This window comes from Anomaloglossus baeobatrachus, chromosome 2, assembly GCF_048569485.1.
Source record: "Anomaloglossus baeobatrachus isolate aAnoBae1 chromosome 2, aAnoBae1.hap1, whole genome shotgun sequence".
NCBI classification, from domain to species: domain Eukaryota; kingdom Metazoa; phylum Chordata; class Amphibia; order Anura; family Aromobatidae; genus Anomaloglossus; species Anomaloglossus baeobatrachus.
In genome coordinates, this window is record NC_134354.1 from 307,116,938 (window position 1) to 307,136,696 (window position 19,759).

The window sequence follows — 19,759 nt, forward strand, 5'->3', positions numbered from 1 at the left end:
TTGACTTGAGCCCGGATGCCGAACCCCACATATAGTGGGGGAAAAAAAAGTGTTTGATACACTGCACATTTTGCAAGTTTTCCAACCTACAAAGAATGGAGAAGTCTGTAGCTTTTATCGTAGGTACACTTCAACTGTGACAGAAAAAAAAAAATCCAAAAAATTACATTGTCTGATTGTTAAGTAATTAATTTGCATTTTATTGCATGAAACAAGTAGTTGATACAATAGAAAAACAGAACTTAATATTTGGTACTGTTAAGGACAAGATTATGAAGTATTAGGAGTATATATGAAGATATCCAAAAACCAAGATTTAAGATGCTGTTTCAGACTGTCTACCACATCTAGTTCTGCATTTGGACATAAGACTCAGACAGTCTGGGCTATTCTTGTGACAAGTGAATCATGCTGACATTGCTTAATATAAATGAGGAACCAAGCACATTACAGTAAATTGTATATCACAGAATAAGCTGTTCTACTTTATCCAATAGGAGACGTGTTACGTATTCTTGGCACCTAGCCAATAAGTCCGTTTAAATATTTGTACAACTTCCGGAATAAATCAGCCTTACTTTCTATTCATATCTGAGTATGTCTCTAGTGTGAGTGAAAGAGAGTGGTATGCATGCTACCACGAGTGACTCATAATTTGGACTGCAGACAGTTTAAGAGGGATGCATGACTAGATTGCATCAAAGTAAATTTATGGCCAACATTAACAGATGGCGCCCAACGAACCTTAGGACGGAGCTCTGGATGACGGACGGCCGTGCTCGCCCCTTAATTCGAAAGGCAACTACAAGGAGATGGAGATGCGCACTCCAGCTGCAGGTGAGAAAATTTGTATAATCTCACCTTGCAATCCTCATGCGTGTACTTGCATTTCGAAAGGGGGGTTGGGCTGTCCCAGTCTAGACACCTAATGACCGCCATCTCGCATGAGATAAACCGTCCTAAGAGATCCCACACCAAGGTGGTCAGGTTCACCTTAAGCTGTCTGTATAAATGTAATTCTAAATCACATGAAATGTAATGTGGTTTGAGGTTTTTGTCTGCTCTTTGGAGAAAGCAGAAGTTTTAAGTTTCGGTTTTCTCTGAGTTGAAGGTAGAGGAAAATGAGGAAGTTGTTATATACGCTGGATATATATATATATATATATATGGATATATATATGGTTATATTTGCAGGTGAGATCAGCCACCTGGATGGTATATATAGTGTCCTTATTGTTATGTCATTGTGTTTACCTGTGTCTACCTGTTGAAATGTCTGTTTATTTGCAGCAGGTGGAGTACTTGCTGGCTGCCTGAAACAGGAAGTTCTGTTTTGTTCAGTTACGGCGGAAAAAGAAGAAGTGTCACGATAATGTAGTGAGAGCTGTCTTTTGAGAGGAAAAAAAAACAAACTGCAGCCTTACTTTGGAAAAGTTAACTGTTTATGTATACTGCTGTGTATACTGCGAGATACACTGGTGTGTGACATGTCCGGTCGATAGTCAGTAGTTGATAAGGCTGAGGGCCAGGTACAGAGTTATGGTAAGAGCCCTGACTGTATCCTGGTACGTCTCCCACAGAGAGGAGACGATAGGGGGGTTGACTTTGGTTTTGGCCAGTAGAGAGTTATGGTAAGAGCCCTGACTGTATCTGGTGGAATGTGTTCTCCGCGATCCTAGGTAGGAGGAACATTGGCAGAATCCCTTGACTTTAGTCTTAATCATTGAGTATTGATGTTCTGGACGGACCGTTCAAATAAGGTGTATATAGTGTGAACAGAGGTTACTAGTACTTGAAGATATAGTGAGGGTGATTTTAGTGTCTATCACCCACGGACACTTCTTCCTGGTAGGACTGAGAGAGAAATCTGTGTATTCTGTGGATGTGTATAGTTGCTGGTCCAGGAGAGGAAGTGCACCACGGCACAGACCAGACATCCAGGTTGACGTGTTAGTTTTAGGTTGCTTACCCTTTTGAATATGGGGTCTAATCAATCTACACCTGTCAAGTTAACGGCAGATGAATTAGTAAGCGAGCAAGAAGGTAAAAAAATGTTAAAAATATGAAGTCGCTCCTGAAGGTGGCAGGGATCACTGCCAAGAGAGGGAGATTAGAGGAGCAGGAATGAAAAGATGTCTTGTTAAATAAGCGAGGGATTTTGAAAGATAAAGATCTCCTTATGGATGCCGAGGCATGGTATAGAACGTCAAAGGACGTTAGAAAATTGGCATGGAAAGAGGAATGTGATGGAGATAGTAGATATTTCTATATTCCACCAGCTCAGAAAATGGCACCTCAGGAAGTGGCCAAGCCCATTAGGAAACAATGCCCCCCTCCTCATCAGTCGTCCCCAGAGGGTTGTCTAATGCCCTCCCTAGCCTCTCCAGACATCATTTCAGGTCGGGCCGCACCTAGTTCCCTTTTCCAGCCATCTTAAGTCCCAAGGCCACTGGCCTATTTGTGGCTGGAGCAACCGAAACCACCGAGGGGGGGGCAGGAAGATGACAATGATTTAACAATGATCCACCCCACCACCAAAACTGTCCTTAGTAGAGGTAAACCACAGGTGCTGTCCTTATTTAAGGACGTCAGCCGACACATGGCATCGCACCATTGTTCCGATAGTCCCAGACAAGAACGCCCTAAATATGTGACATGGAAGCCTCAAGAGGCTGCAGTCCTCGTGAAGGAACACTGAGATATATACACCTATGAGTGACGTGACATCAATAATTGATGTTTGATAAGGCATTGGACCTGGTCTTTGTGGATAGGAAAGGGGGGGGGGTTTCTGTGTACAGGTGCAGTGTTAAGGAAAAGGAGGGTAGAGAAGCTCTGACTGTTACCTGGTACGGTTTTCCTGCTAAGCAGTGAGTTGAACGTTGTATGCGTACTCACTGGTCTTGTTTTGGTGGATGTCAATGTATTCTTACCTAGAATTGAATACATTGGGGAAGACCCCTAAACTTTGGCTTTAATCAGAATTATTGAATATTGGATGGAGCGCCCTCATGGAGGTGTATGTATTGTGAATTCTCTCCCTGATCCTGATTTGCATCCCAGGCCTTTCTATAGGAAGATGTGCCAAATCCAGAAAACCCACTCTGTCACATATGCTGATTTGTATGGGCTCACCCAGATTAAAGCTGGGGATTCTTTCTGGCCAGTAATGGAGCCAGGTTTGCAGGTTTACAGTGAGGGTGCGTGTACCTTATCACCCAAGTGACACTGGTGCTATAGTTTTTCCTGGAAGATGTTTTATGTATAATGTACGCAGTTTTTGGTGTGAAACACCGTAGGAGAGTTGAAATTGGAAAAAAAAAATAATAAGAGAAGTGTTATTTCATCTTCAGTGAAGATGAATTTTAAGTGACACACGTACAGTTAGGTCCAGAAATATTTGGACAGTGACACAATTTTCGCGAGTTGGGCTCTGCATGCCACCACATTGGATTTGAAATTAAACGTCTACAACAGAATTCAAGTGCAGATTGTAACGTTTAATTTGAAGGTTTGAACAAAAATAGCTGATAGAAATTGTAGGAATTGTACACATTTCTTTACAAACACTACACATTTTAGGAGGTCAAAAGTAATTGGACAAATAAACCAAACCCAAACAAAATATTTTTATTTTCAATATTTTGTTGCGAATCCTTTGGAGGCAATCACTGCCTTAATTCTGGAACCCATGGACATCACAAAACGCTGGGTTTCCTCCTTCTTAATGCTTTGCCAGGCCTTTACAGCCGCAGCCTTCAGGTCTTGCTTGTTTGTGGGTCTTTCCGTCTTAAGTCTGGATTTGAGCAAGTGAAATGCATGCTCAATTGGGTTAAGATCTGGTGATTGACTTGGCCATTGCAGAATGTTCCACTTTTTTGCACTCATGAACTCCTAGGTAGCTTTGGCTGTATGCTTGGGGTCATTGTCCATCTGTACTATGAAGCGCCGTCCGATCAACTTTGCGGCATTTGGCTGAATCTGGGCTGAAGGTATATCCCGGTACACCAGAATTCATCCGGCTACTCTTGTCTGCTGTTATGTCATCAATAAACACAAGTGACCCAGTGCCATTGAAAGCCATGCATGCCCATGCCATCACGTTGCCTTCACCATGTTTTACAGAGGATGTGGTGTGCCTTGGATCATGTGCCGTTCCCTTTCTTCTCCAAACTTTTTTCTTCCCATCATTCTGGTACAGGTTGATCTTTGTCTCATCTGTCCATAGAATAAGTTTCCAGAACTGAGCTGGCTTCATGAGGTGTTTTTCAGCAAATTTAACTCTGGCCTGTCTATTTTTGGAATTGATGAATGGTTTGCATCTAGATGTGAACCCTTTGTATTTACTTTCATGGAGTCTTCTCTTTACTGTTGACTTAGAGACAGATACACCTACTTCACTGAGAGTGTTCTGGACTTCAGTTGATGTTGTGAACGGGTTCTTCTTCACCAAAGAAAGTATGCGGCGATCATCCACCACTGTTGTCATCCGTGGACGCCCAGGCCTTTTTGAGTTCCCAAGCTCACCAGTCAATTCCTTTTTTCTCAGAATGTACCCGACTGTTGATTTTGCTACTCCAAGCATGTCTGCTATCTCTCTGATGGATTTTTTCTTTTTTTTCAGCCTCAGGATGTTCTGCTTCACCTCAATTGAGAGTTCCTTAGACCGCATGTTGTCTGGTCACAGCAACAGCTTCCAAATGCAAAACCACACACCTGTAATCAACCCCAGACCTTTTAACTACTTCATTGATTACAGGTTAACGAGGGAGACGCCTTCAGAGTTAATTGCAGCCCTTAGAGTCCCTTGTCCAATTACTTTTGGTCCCTTGAAAAAGAGGAGGCTATGCATTAGAGAGCTATGATTCCTAAACCCTTTCTCCGATTTGGATGTGAAAACTCTCATATTGCAGCTGGGAGTGTGCACTTTCAGCCCATATTATATATATATAATTGTATTTCTGAACATGTTTTTGTAAACAGCTAAAATAACAAAACTTGTGTCACTGTCCAAATATTTCTGGACCTAACTCTATGTCGAAAAGGGAAATGGAGAATTCTCCCAAGGGGGGAGATTAGATGAGAATTGATGAGTAATTCTGAATCTAGCAACTACACTATGTGTATTGTACCCGCCTGTGAAAATGGCTTGTCCAAGCCCATTATTAGAAATATAAGCTGATATATAGGGTGGACTTGTGTGCTGTCTGTGGAGCACTGTGTCCACGTATGCCCACCCCATTATTTCCTGTCCTGAATGTAGATTTCTGTCACTCTGTGTTTTGCCCAGCCCTGGGTGGGGTATGGTATGGGGATATTATTGCAGGGGCTGACAGGAGATGAGGGTCCCTAGTTACAGGGTCAGCCCAGGGGTCCCTATATAATCCATATTCCCAGTGACAGATTGAATACCTCCTGAATGCAGATGGCACAATACATGTCACTCCCTCCCAGGCCTCTTCAGACGCCATTTTTGCCCAACATCTACTTCCTCTTTTAGCGGCTGTTTCTTATCGGTAATTATTTTTAGCGGCCGTTTTAACTCAGACACTACATAGTTCATCTTTTGACGCCATTTTAGTCCAGCCGACACCCAGTTCCCTATTTTTGTTTCAGCAGCCAAAGCCACTGCTCTGTTTATTGCTGACATAGCAGGGACTGCAGAGGGGGGACATAGGGACCTGAAACACTCCATTTTTGGTCATATATGCAGTTGTTCCCCATTGTGTTCCCACTCATGAACCTTAGCAGAGGTTATTGCTGATAGTCCTGTGGAAACCTTTTCCCTTCACTTTTGCATGTTTGTTTTTGCTGTATCTAGTATACAATTTAGTAGACCATATAGACTGCTCACTATTAGTCCTGGTGGACGGTGAATATTTTTCTGCCTATGGCAGTTGTTACTTAGCCTAGTTTGAGATATTTTCACTTGTATGTTATCCTGCCTGGTATCTTGCACAAGAGTTCCCTGATAGAGAGGGTGGAGGTTCATGTGGTCACAAGGGGGCATTGATCATCAGGAGTTGGCATATATTAGGGTTTTCGTTGGCAGCACCCAGTAATCCTGTGTGTCCTAGTTTGCAGGGTCTGACAGGAGAGAGGGATACGCTGGAGGCCCGACCCTGACCACCATCAGGTCTACCGTCGGGATGAGGGAGAGTGCAGGGCCCCCAGTTACAGGGTCAGCACAGGAGAGGTAGAGTAGATACGCTCCACTGCTTTTTCCTAGTTGTGTATATGTAGTCAGGGGGTGCTGCTTGGTACTTTCCAAACCCTCTTGTGCTCTTTTCTCTTTTTTGGGAGTCTTAGTTTTTAGAATTTCAGTGTTCTCCTGACCCCAAGTTACACCCATTGCTCTTTCTTACAAACCTGGGTATAGTCCTTTGTATCAGGTATCCGAGAGCCCACATGCAAACTACAGCTGGTAAGGACCAAGACACCCTCCTTCAAGTGGCAAGATGTCTGGAGATGAATCTAGCAGCTTACAAGATCACCCCACATACGGATGTGCTGCATTCACAGTCACCTGAGTTACAGTCACAGTCACCTGAAGAGTATCATCACGTCATCTCCAGCCCAGAAGTCATTCTAACTGTTTGCCATGGAGGAAGACAGCAGCCCCTTGAACACTACTCAGCCAGATTGAACACCTACCTAAAGCACCAGTTGAAGATCAGTGCCCGTATGACATCCCTGCTCCCTGACAAAATCACCAACTCTCGGTGTCCGGTCCTTAATCCTGCTAAACTTCTCCCTCTTCCAAGGGGGGAGGAGTGTCCCACCTCTGACACCTTGGTGGAAGAGGTAGTCGACTCTGGCATAGCTGAAACTCTGGATTCAATACAGTGACGGATACAACTTTGGACCCTGACTTAACCCCTTTGCGGATGGATCAAGATGTGCATCAAGAAGACGGTTCCACATGGGTATGGTGCTGGTAGCAGAAGACGCTGTGCTGAGAGAGCAGTCACTACCCGCATGCCTGTCTGTGAAGAAGCAGATGTATGTGCTCTCGCTGAAGCCTGCAAGATGGCAGCCAGCATCTACTCTGTATGGAAGACAAGAGACTTGATCACTGCCAATGGAACTGTACGACGCCATGAGGCCATAGAAGAATGGATGGAAGCTTTGCTATTGCCAGACAGAGTCGCGGTGAGCAGGGTTGAGGCCTACATTGGAGGAGTCAAGGGAAGCAGTAAGAAGTGCCCTCACTGACAGAACATCCAAAGAAGCCCCAAGACCACTTACCAAAGAAAGAGTCAGTCAATCTGTGTTCTTTGAATGACCCCGATGTGAAGAAGAAAGGAAAGATGGAAAGTCTTGAGAAAACGTTGTCCTGACCCAACAAGAGCAAGTCTCAGAAGAAGAGGACTGAGATAGGGTGCAGCTGTGGGCTCCCGGAGACCATAGAAAGTGGCTAGTGACCTGCTTTCACTGCCAGCTAAAGAGATATGGCAGGCCTTAGACACAGAACTGACTCTACACACCCCATACCAGCCACAGAATAGAGGGAAGGTTGGGAAGATGGGGCAGTGTAGAAGGCAAGGGCATGAGAGCCTTCCCCTTGAATTGTTCAGTGTCAGACACACCCCAGCAGGGACCACTAGGTTGAGACCCTATGAAATCCTGTTTAGAAGTACCCCCAGATACTTCAACTAAGCTTGTTGTTTGTTTAAACATTTGCCTAATACACGTTTTTGAGTTTTCTCCTCCAGATCCAACCAGATCTAGATTTTTCTCTCTTTTCTTTTTCTCTCCTTTTTTCCTCTCTCTTTCTCTCTCTTTTCTCAATCTTTCTCTCTCTTCCTCTCTTCTCAATCTTTCTCTTTCTTCTCTCACTCTTTTTCTTTCGGACGAAGATCCATGCATTCCACTACAAAGAGATGTCGGACCTGAGACCAGGAGATGGCTGTCTTCCCTCTTCTACCCGATACTTTGTGCCAGGACGATGATATCTAAGCCTGTGGACCAGAAGATGACTGTGCATCCCATCTTTGATGATGTCCCACCATTACCGCCTGAGGACTGAGGAGCATGAGACTTTGGTTGAAACCAACCCTGATAAATATTAGCCAATTAAAGGACTACTGCCACGTTCCCCCTTCCTGAATAACGTGAGCCAGTGGAACATAGCCATGAGGACAGTCTAGAGAATACGGTCAGGATCTGGCTTCCTATGCATAGTCTGTTGGGTGGGGAGATTCATCCACAAGGGATGGGTTATCTCGTGAGTGAGATAACCATTAGGACAGATCAATAGACTTGGGAAAGTAAGGAAAGACTTTTGGCTATCTCCAAAGGGGGGACTGTTAAGGACAAGATTATGAACTATTAGGAGTATATATGAAGATATCCAAAAAACAAGATTTAAGATGCTGTTTCAGGCTGTCAACCACATCTAGTTCTGCATTTGGACATAAGACTCAGACAGTCTGGGCTATTCTTGTGACAAGTGAATCATGCTGACATTGCTTAATATAAATGAGGAACCAAGCACATTACAGTAAATTGTATATCACAGAATAAGCTGTTCTACTTTATCCAATAGGAGACGTGTTACGTATTCTTGGCACCTAGCCAATAAGTCCGTTTAAATATTTGTACAACTTCCGGAATAAAATCAGTCTTACTTTCTATTCATATCCGAGTATGTCTCTAGTGTGAGTGAAAGAGAGTGGTATGCATGCTACCACGAGTGACTCATAATTTGGACTGCAGACAGTTTAAGAGGGATGCATAACTAGATTGCATCAAAGTAAATTTATGGCCAACATTAACAGTACAGAAATCTTTGTTTGCAATTACAGAGGTCAGACGTTTCCTGTAGTTTTTGACCAAGTTTGCACACACTGCAGCAGGGATTTTGGTGCACTCCTCCTTACAGATCTTCTCCAGATCATTGTCTTCAGGACTGTCGCTGGGCAACATTGAGTTTCAGCTTCTTCCAAAGATTTTTATTAGGTTCAGGTCTGAAGACTGACTAGGCCACTCCAGGACCTTGAAATGTTTCTTTCATAGCCACTCCTTAGTTGCCCTGGCTGTGTTTTGGGTCAGTCTCATGCTGGAAGACCCAGCCATGACCCATCTTCAGAGCTCTTACTAAGGGAAGGAGCTTGTTGGCCAAAATCTCGCAATACATGACTCTTTTCTCTTGGCCGTGGTGGAGAGACTGGAGTGTGATAGACTGAGTGTGTGGAGAAGGGTCTTTTATACAGGTAACGGGTTCAAACTGGTGCAATTAATACAGGTAATGAGTGCAGAATAGGAGGACTTCTTAAAGAAAAAAACATCAGGTCTGTGAGAGGCACAATTTTTGCTGGTTAGTAGGTGATCAAATGCTTATTTCATGCAATAAAATGCAAATTAATAACTTAAAAATCATGCAATGTGATTTTCTGGATTTTTTTTGGGGGGGGGGATTTTGTCTATAACAGATTAAGTGTACCTACGATAAAAATTATATACAAAAATACAAGCACAGAAACACCCTACACCATAAACAGTATAATTAATGGAAGTAAATCTATGTGTGCACATAAAGACCATCGGAACCAAAACTGGAAAACTGGATAAGGTACTCACAGAAACAAACCGAAAAAAAGTCATAAAATATAATTCATTTTATTAATGTAAATAAACTAGGAAAGGACAAAAATAGTCATACAAAACATGATAAAAACGGGGGAAGATATAAGATGAATATGTGTTGGCTGCATTCACCCGACGCACATTTCGGAAGTTCCTTTGTCAGGAAGTGATCAGACTAATTGAGAATATATACTATTTACTGAGATAACATTTATATATCCTTTGTATTGACCATTATTATTACTTGTAATCTTGATATCCTGTAAGGAGGATTTTGTTGTAATTTATGTGTACAATATTTAGCACACCGCCCCCTGTTTTTATTATACATTTTGTGTGACTATTTTTGTCCTTTCCTGTTTTCTTATTATTTACATTAATAAAATTAATTATATTTTATGACTAGGGCTGATAGAATCCGCCAAATTCCGGGACCGGCGGATCACTGCCGGATTGAAAAAAAAAAATCTGGATCCGCTTTGGATTCCGGTGCCCATATAAAAGTCTATGGGAACCAGAATACGGAGATTAAAAACATTTGTGGAGGGCATAGGTGGGTAGAAGCACGCGCGGTGTACTCACCTGAGGCTGTCATGGCAGCAAACTCCTTCCGGGTCACGCTTTTCCCTTCTGGAGCCGACAATTCAATATTCATCGATTTGCCCGCCCACCGGCGCGTGTAATTGGTTGCAACTAAACATTCCCCACCCTGAATGGCAGCGTGGCAGCTGACTGCAACCAATCACAGGCGGCAGAAGGGCCGGTGGGCGGGGAAAGCAGTAAAAGTGTCTGAGGGTCAGTATTGTGAATGTGCATGTCTTTTAGAAACACATGATTGTTCCTGTCAGAAGTGTGCTGCTGTACCGGTGATGCGATGTCAGACTCGTAGAAGTCTGACATGACAGCACCTGGCACAGTCTACACTCTCTGAGCATGAGCGTGCATGTACACAGAAACACATGCACGTTCCTGTGAGAAGTGTCTGTGGCTGTGCCGGTGATGCGCTCTCAGACTCGTACAAGTCTGACATGACATCAGCTGGCACAGCCTGCGCTCTCTGAACAGGAGCATGAATGTACACAGAAAAACATGCACGCTCCTGTCAGAAGTGTGCGAGGCTGTGTCGGTGATGCAGATTTTTTTTTTATTATTTAAATAATTAAAAAAAAAAAACCGACATGAGGTCCCCCTAATTTTGATACCCAGAAAAGAAAATGCCGACTCAGCCCCCAGCCACCCAGTATCTCTGTAAGTATGAAACGCTGTTTTATTTCTGTTTTTCAATTATTTCCCCAGTGCCTGATCCGGATTGTGCACCCAGAATTCCAGATCCAGGTCCGGCACATGGAAATCTTTGAAACCGCGCGGCTCTGGACTTAAGGGGGCTTTACACGCTATGACATCGCTAATGCGAACTCGTTGGGGTCACGGAATTGTTGACACACATCCGGCCGCATTAGCGATGCCGTTGCGTGTGACACCGATGAGCGATTTTGCATCGTTGCAAAAACTTGCAAAATCGCTCATCGGTGACATGGGGGTCTCAAAAATCGTTACTGCAGCAGTAACGAGGTTGTTCCTCGTTCCTGCGGCAGCACACATCGCTCCGTGTGACACCGCAGGAACGAGGAAGCTCTCCTTACCTGCCTCCCGGCCGCTATGCGGAAAGAAGGAGGTGGGCGGGATGTTACGTCCCGCTCAGCTCCGCCCCTCCGCTGCTATTGGGCGGCCCCTCAGTGACATCGCTGTGACGCCACACGGACCGCCCCCTTAGAAAGGAGGTGGTTCGCCGGTCACAGCGACGTCGCCGGGCAGGTAAGTATGTGTGACGGGTCTGGGCGATGTTGTGCGGCACGGGCAGCGATTTGCCCGTGTCGCGCAACAGATGGGGGCGGGTACCCACACTAGCGATATCGGGACCGATATCGCAGTGTGTAAAGCCCGCTTTACAGTTCGGATCTGCTCAGCCCTATTTATGACCTTTTTTGTCCGTTTGTCTCTGAGAGTACCTTTACTACGATAAAAATTACAGAATTTTCCATTCTTTGTAGGTGGGAAAACTTCCAAAATTGGCAGTGTATCAAATGCTTATTTTCCCATACTGTAAGTCTAAGGGAATCAAACTTAAGTCTAAATGGTGGTGATAAGGGTTAGGGGGCTGCAAAAGAAAGCAAAAAGGGGATTAAAGCAGGACAATTTTTTACGGATTTGGGTTGGTACTATTTCTACTTTTGGATTGTCCATGGAGCTGCTCTGCACTGTGCACTTTATGAGGTGAGCTGAAATGCTATTTTCTATATCTTATTAAAGCAAGACAGTTATACTTACTGAGTTTCTGCGCTGCTGTCACATTGCTTCCGGGTCCGCTCATTAAATCTCATGAATAGCCACTCCTTCCCCCCTCCCACCCTCTGTGACAGCGTCTGTGATTGGTTGCTCTCACAGTAGATGTCTGGGTCTCCAAAATGGAGGGTAAAAATAAATAAATAAATTGGAAAAAATGGCATGGAGCCCCCCATATTTTAATAACCAGCGCAGATAATGCAGACAGCTGGAGGCCACAGCCCTAAGCAGTGTGCCTTATCTTGGCCATGTATCAAAATACGAGAGACCCCCATGCATTTTTTTTCAAATTATTTAAATAAATGATTTTTAAAAAACAAACGCGTGCGGTCCCTCCGAATATTGTTATCCAAGATAAAGCAGACATCTGGGGGCTGGTATTCTCAAGCTGGAGAGGCCCATGGTTATTGGCCTAAAAATAGCAACCCGCAGCTGCCCCAGAAATGGCAAATTCATTAGATGCATCAATCCTGGCGCTTACCTGGCTGATCCCGATTGCCCTGGTTTGGAGGCAATCGGGGTAATATAAGGGTTAATGACAGCTGTGAGAAGTCTATGAATCCCCCCATTACTAATAGTGTAAGTAAAAGAAATACACAAAAAAAAATCCTTTATTTAAAAAAACAACAAAAAAACACTGTCAATTTATTAACCTACAAAACCCCAGGCAGGTCTAATTTATAACATACAACAACACCCCGCGACGATCCCAGTCCTGCTACGTATTAGAAAATGTGACAGAGCACTACAGCGTCAAAGACACACTGATGGAGCGTCAAGTGTGAGCAGGGATGTCAGTGAATTCACTTGAGGTCACAGGTGTCGGTTCCCACGGTACCCCAGGTGTAACTTCAGGCGAACTCCCCTGAGGTGTACTGAATGAACTCCCCTGAGGTGAACTCAATACCAGATTACCAGCTTAAAAATTTTTGCACCAAATTTGCATCTCCTAGCAGAAAAACTCATCAAAACTGCATCACGTTTTTGCTACATTTTTCTGCCAAGAGATGCAGATTTTCTGCGTCCAAATACTCAACTTGAGCACGTAGCCTAAGCAAGTAATCCAGCATTGAGTTCATGTGATGTCACAGCTGGTGTACCGTGGGAACAGACAGCTGAGACCTCAAGTGAACTCACCAACATCACAGCTTCAAGTCCATCAGTGTTTCCCTGTCCCTGAAGTGATTGACCACGTTTTCTAATGTGACCGCGCACTGTGACCACAGATGTAGTAGAGCAAGGATCGTCGTGAGACATCGTGGTGTGTATTATGTCGGATGTGCATGGGTGTTAATAAATTGGAGAAAGAGGGGTTTTGTTTTTTTTTTACATAAAGGATTTTTCCCTGTGTTTTGTGTTTACTTCTTTTTACTTACACAAGTAGTAATAGGGAGGGTCTCATAGACCCCTCTGCATTACTAATTTTTTAACAAATCACAGCTACCGCTCAAGGGCAGATGGGATGAGCTGGGTAAGCGCCAGGATTGGCGCATCTAATGGAGTGAACCCGGAAGTAGTGTGAGAGCTGTGCAGAAATTCGGTAAGTATAACGGTCCTGCTATAATCCCCATTTAGCTTCCTGTTTTCATTTTATTTATTGTTACCCAGGTTTCCAAACCCGAACAGTAACACAGATTTCCCTGAGAAGACTGTGTCCGGAGTATGTGTACAAACACTAGGTGTCTGGTACGGACCCTGAACTTTACAGTTCGGGTTCACCCATCACTACTCAGTACTTCTGTATGATGTCGCTTTTGAACATGTGCTGCACAAACAAAGGAGAGCAGGAATTATCATTGCAGCTAGTGTCCATCCACCAGAAATAACTGAAAATTAGATGCAGAGCCTGCAGATGGGGAAATTGGGCAGAAAGTGATTTGTCTAGTTCTTACAGATTCAGCGCTGATCTTTCTTAGTGAAGAGTCATCTGCTCGCTCATACACCTTTCTCCACAGAATGCACAACACTACTGTTCTCAAAAGGGTAGTTGATGTAGGAGACATCAACATTTTAAAACATTTCTTCAACTTCTAGCGTAGAGTTGGCACGCTAGCCTGGTATTTCATCACCCCCATACCTTTTTGTCAACCAAAATGTGCAGAACATTGACCGTCACTTCAGTGCATGGTACCTTTAAGATTGGGCTGCAAAAGAAAAATAAAGATATATGTAGATATAGCTAAATAATCAATCTCCATCTTTATTCTATTACCACTTTATCTAGTTTGTTGAATTTTTATTCTACCTTGACATAGAACAACTAAATATATGCAACCATATACCGTATATGCCGGCGTATAAGACGACTGGGCGTATAAGACGACCCCAACTTCTGCCCTAAAAATATAGAATTTGGGATATACTCACTGTATAAGACTACCCCGCTCCCAAATGAAAAAAAGTCTGCTTTGATTGCAACATGTTAATTTTAATTCCGCGAGAGCCGTACAATATGTTTTTAAAGGGCCATTGACAGATCAATCGCTCCAATGTTCACTTAGTACAGCAAGGAATGCTCCTCCCTGCTGTATAAAGCCACAACTGGACTGAAACAATGGTACTACACTCTGCTACAGACACACACAACTCTGCTACAAACAGACAAACACACACAACTCTGCTACAAACAGACAAACACACACAACTCTGCTACATACAGACAAACACACACACACAACTCTGCTACATACAAACACATACAACTCTGCTACATACAGACAAACACATACAACTCTGCTACATACAGACAAACACATACAACTCTGCTACATACAGACAAACACACACAACTCTGCTACATACAGACAAACACATACAACTCTGCTACATACAGACAAACACATACAACTCTGCTACATACAGACAAACACATACAACTCTGCTACATACAGAAAAATACACACAACTCTGCTGCTCTGTGGGGCCTGCACCCGCGGCTCGGCGGGTACAGCACCTGCGGCATCGGCTGGGGGGGGGGATTGGCAGGGCATGCATCTGGGGGGTTAGAAGCAGCTCACCGGGGCCCATAATGGGGAGGCGGGGAGGGCATTTACCCGATTAGGTCACGGTGGAGAGGGGGCCCACACAGCGCCGGACAGAAGCTCGCCTCCTTCATCTGTGGGACTGAGAAGGCGGTAGCTCCGCCCACAGATGAAATTCAAAACAGGATGTCTGCGCGCCTTAAAGTGACGGCGCCGCAGATTGCTGCCGAGGACTGCGGTCCCCGGAACTCGGCCGGGGGCAGCAGAACTATAAAGGCGAGTGGGCCCCGGCCAAGGGACAGGAGAACTGACGAGGCCAAGTGGGCCCCCCCGGCTCTCCAGGGCCCCGGCATTTGCCCATAGACAGGTAGGAGCCCTGTCTGCGAGCCAGATACGGCCATCAAAAGAGCCATATCTGGCTCGCGAGCCATAGGTTCCCGACCCCTGCTGTATGATATATACCGTATTTTTCGCTTTATATTTATGGTCCCCTATGGATTGCACACGTTCCCGTGTTAGATAACGCCCCCATGCTGCTGCCCATGGCCCCTATAGATCGCACAAGTCCCCCTGTGTTAGATATCGCCCCCATAGTGCTGCCCATGGCTCCTATATAGATCGCACAAGTCCCCCTGTGTTATATATCGCCCCCATAGTGCTGCCCATGGTCCCTATAGATCGCACAAGTCCTCCTGTGTTAGATATCGCCCCCATAGTGCTGCCCATGGCCCCTATATAGATCGCACAAGTCCCCCTGTGTTAGATATCTCCCCCATAGTGCTGCCCATGGTCCCTATAGATCGCACAAGTCCCCCTGTGTTAGATATCGCCCCCATAGTGCTGCCCATGGCCCCTATAGATCGCACAAGTCCCCCTGTGTCAGATATCGCCCCCATAGTGCTGCCCATGGCCCCTATATAGATCGCACAAGTCCCCCTGTGTCAGATATCTCCCCCATAGTGCTGCCCATGGCCCCTATATAGATCGCACAAGTCCCCCTGTGTTATATATCGCCCCCATAGTGCTGCCCATGGCCCCTATACATCGCACAAGCCCCCTGTGTTAGATATCGCTCCCATGGTGATGCCCATGGCCCCTATAGATCGCACAAGTCCCCCTGTGTTAGATATCGCCCCCATAGTGCTGCCCATGGCCCCTATAGATCGCACAAGTCCCCCTGTGTCAGATATCGCCCCCATAGTGCTGCCCATGGCCCCTATAGATCGCACAAGTCCCCCTGTGTCAGATATGGCCCCTAGGCTGCTGCCCAAAGTAAAATAAAACCCTCTTTCCTTATCTCCTGCAGCGCTGAGCTCCCTCCTGTCTCCCTCCGTGCTTCTGTTCTTCCACTTCCTGGTTCTCAGTACGGTCATGTGATCGGCACAGCAGGCTGAGATCTCTGCCTGCCTGATCACAGTGGAAGCAGGGACACGGGGAGAAACACTGCAGGGGTAAGTAAAGCTTTTTTATTTTAGAATGAGCAGCAGCCTGGGGGCCAAATCTAACAGGGGTGGGCATGTGCCATCACAGGGGGGCGCAGGCTCATATAATATGCACCGCTCCCCCAGCCCATCACTGCGTGTGATTTCAGCACCATTGGAGATGGACAGCGGCTGTGCATATTATATGAGCGGGTGCAGGAGATCAAAGGCTGCAGCCCGCAGCGTTCCCCTGTGCTCCAGAGCTGCTGCCCCCACCTCCCCTGGACGCTGCAGTGTACATATATATATATATATACACACACACACACACCCCCGTATATCCGGCGTATAAGACGACCCCCCACTGTAGCCATTATTTTAAGGGGGTAAAAAGTCGTCTTATACGCCAGTATATACGGTACCATAGAGTTTAAGTTGTTTCTCTTTTGGAATGGTAGTCAGTTACTTATATCCAGGGCTGTGTAGTCGGTAAGCGAAACCTGCGACTCCGACTCCTCAATTTCCCTTGCACCAACTCCGAATCCAACTCCGACTCCCACATACAGTCATATGAAAAAGTTTGGGCACCCCTATTAATGTTAACCTTTTTTCTTTATAACAATTTGGGTTTTTGCAACAGCTATTTCAGTTTCATATATCTAATAACTGATGGACTGAGTAATATTTCTGGATTGAAATTAGGTTTATTGTACTAACAGAAAATGTGCAATCCGCATTTAAACAAAATTTGACCAGTGCAAAAGTATGGGCACCCTTATCAATTTCTTGATTTGAACACTCCTAACTACTTTTTACTGACTTACTAAAGCACTAAATTGGTTTTGTAACCTCATTGAGCTTTGAACTTCATAGGCAGGTGTATCCAATCATGAGAAAAGGTATTTAAGGTGGCCACTTGCAAGTTCTCCTATTTGAATCTCCTATGAAGAGTGGCATCATGGGCTCCTCAAAACAACTCTCAAATGATCTGAAAACAAAGATTATTCAACATAGTTGTTCAGGGGAAGGATACAAAAAGTTGTCTCAGAGATTTAAACTGTCAGTTTCCACTGTGAGGAACATAGTAAGGAAATGGAAGAACACAGGTACAGTTCTTGTTAAGCCCAGAAGTGGCAGGCCAAGAAAAATATTAGAAAGGCAGAGAAGAAAAATGGTGAGAAAAGTCAAGGACAATCCACAGACCACCTCCAAAGACGTGCAGCATCATCTTGCTGCAGATGGTGTCAATGTGCATCGGTCAACAATACAGCGCACGTTGCACAAGGAGAAGCTGTATGCGAGAGTGATGCGAGAGAAGCCATTTCTGCAAGCATGCCACAAACAGAGTCGCCTGAGGTATGCAAAAGCACATTTGGACAAGCCAGTTACATTTTGGAAGAAGGTCCTGTGGACTGATGAAACAAAGATTGAGTTGTTTGGTCATACAAAAAGGCGTTATGCATAGAGGCAAAAAAACACGACATTCCAAGAAAAGCACTTGCTACCCACAGTAAAATTTGGTGGAGGTTCCATCATGCTTTGGGGCTGTGTGGCCAATGCCGGCACCAGGAATCTTGTTAAAGTTGAGGGTCGCATGGTTTCAACTCAGTATCAGCAGATTCTTGACAATACTGTGCAAGAATCAGTGACGAAGTTGAAGTTACGCAGGGGATGGATATTTCAGCAAGACAATGATTCAAAACACCGCTCCAAATCTACTCAGGCATTCATGCAGAGGAACAATTACAATGTTCTGGAATTCCAGTCCCCAGACCTGAATATCCTTGAACATCTGTGGGATGATTTGAAGCGTGCTGTCCATGCTCGGCGACCATCAAACTTAACTGAACTGGAATTGTTTTGTAAACAGGAATGGTCAAATATATCTTCATCCAGGATCCAGGAACTCATTAAAAGCTACAGGAAGCGACTAGAGGCTGTTATTTTTGCAAAAGGAGGATCTACAAAATATTAATGTCACTTTTATGTTGAGGTGCCCATACTTTTGCACCGGTCAAATTTTGTTGAAATGCGGATTGCACATTTTCTGTTAGTACAATAAACCTCATTTCAATCCAGAAATATTACCCAGTCCATCAGTTATTAGATATATGAAACTGAAATAGCTGTTGCAAAAACCCAAATTGTTATAAAGAAAAAAGGTTAACATTAATAGGGGTGCCCAAACTTTTCATATGACTGTATATTGCTTATATTTAAGTGAAAAATGTATTTTAGTACAATGTGAACATCAGACATTTAATCATTTTTATGATACAATAATCAAGATATTTAGATAGAACATGGTATTATTGGAATACAACTTTAGAACACAAACAATAAATTATAAATATGTAATACACTATGTAATCTATATACAGTACAAACCAAAAGTTTGGACACATCTCATTCAAAGAGTTTTCTTTATTTTCAGGACTCTAAAAATTGTAGATTCACATTGAAGACATCAAAACTATGAATAAAAACGTGTGGAATAAATACTTAAAAAAGTGTGAAACAACTGAAAATATGTCTTATATTCTAGGTTCTTCAAAGTAGCCACCTTTTGCTTTGATTACTGCTTTGCACACTCTTGGCATTCTCTTGATGAGCTTCAAGAGGTAGTCACTGGAAATGGTCTTCCTACAGTCTTGAAGGAGTTCCCAGAGATGCTTAGCACTTGTTAGCCCTTTTGCCTTCACTCTGCGGTCCAGCTCACCCCAAACCATCTCGATTGGGTTAAGGTCTGGTGACTGTGGACACCAGGTCATCTGGCGTAGCATCCCATCACTCTCCTTCTTAGTCAAATAGCCCTTACACAGCCTGGAGGTGTGTTTGAGGTCATTGTCCTGTTGAAAAATAAATGATGGTCCAACTAAACGCAAACCGGATTGAATAGCATGCCGCTGCAAGATGCTGTGGTAGCCATGCTGGTTTAGTATGCCTTCAATTTTGAATAAATCACCAACAGTGTCACCAGCAAAGCACCCCCACACCGTCACACCTCCTCCTCCATGCTTCACGGTGGGAACCAGGCATGTAGAGTCCATCCGTCCACCTTTTCTACAAAGACACGGTGGTTGGATCCAAAGATCTCAAATTTGGAATCATCAGACCAAAGCACAGATTTCCACTGGTCTAATGTCCATTCCTTGTGTTCTTTAGCCCAAACAAGTCTCTTTTGCTTGTTGCCTGTACTTAGCAGTGGTTTCCTAGCAGCTATTTTACCATGAAGGCCTGCTGCACTAAGTCTCCTCTTAATAGTTGTTCTAGAGATGAGAAGGTGTGTCCAAACTTTTGGTCTGTACTGATATATATATATATATATATGTATATATATATATATTTAAAAAGACTGACCTGCACATCCTACAAGTGTGTATAGGTGCCAGCTGAAAAAAACCTAGCAAATACAAAATGGATACA

The 19,759-nt window shown here is 44.2% G+C and overlaps 1 protein-coding gene across 4 annotated transcripts in view; it reads right to left on the minus strand.

The window, feature by feature from the left end:
• FANCE (FA complementation group E) overlaps positions 1–19,759 on the minus strand; it is a 194,545-nt gene that overhangs the window by 20,816 nt on the left and 153,970 nt on the right. For all 4 annotated transcript variants that reach the window (XM_075333856.1, XM_075333853.1, XM_075333855.1 and 1 more), the window contains one exon: positions 14,009–14,075. In XM_075333856.1, coding sequence (XP_075189971.1) covers positions 14,009–14,075 — 67 coding nt within the window. The remainder of the gene's footprint in view (positions 1–14,008; positions 14,076–19,759) is intronic.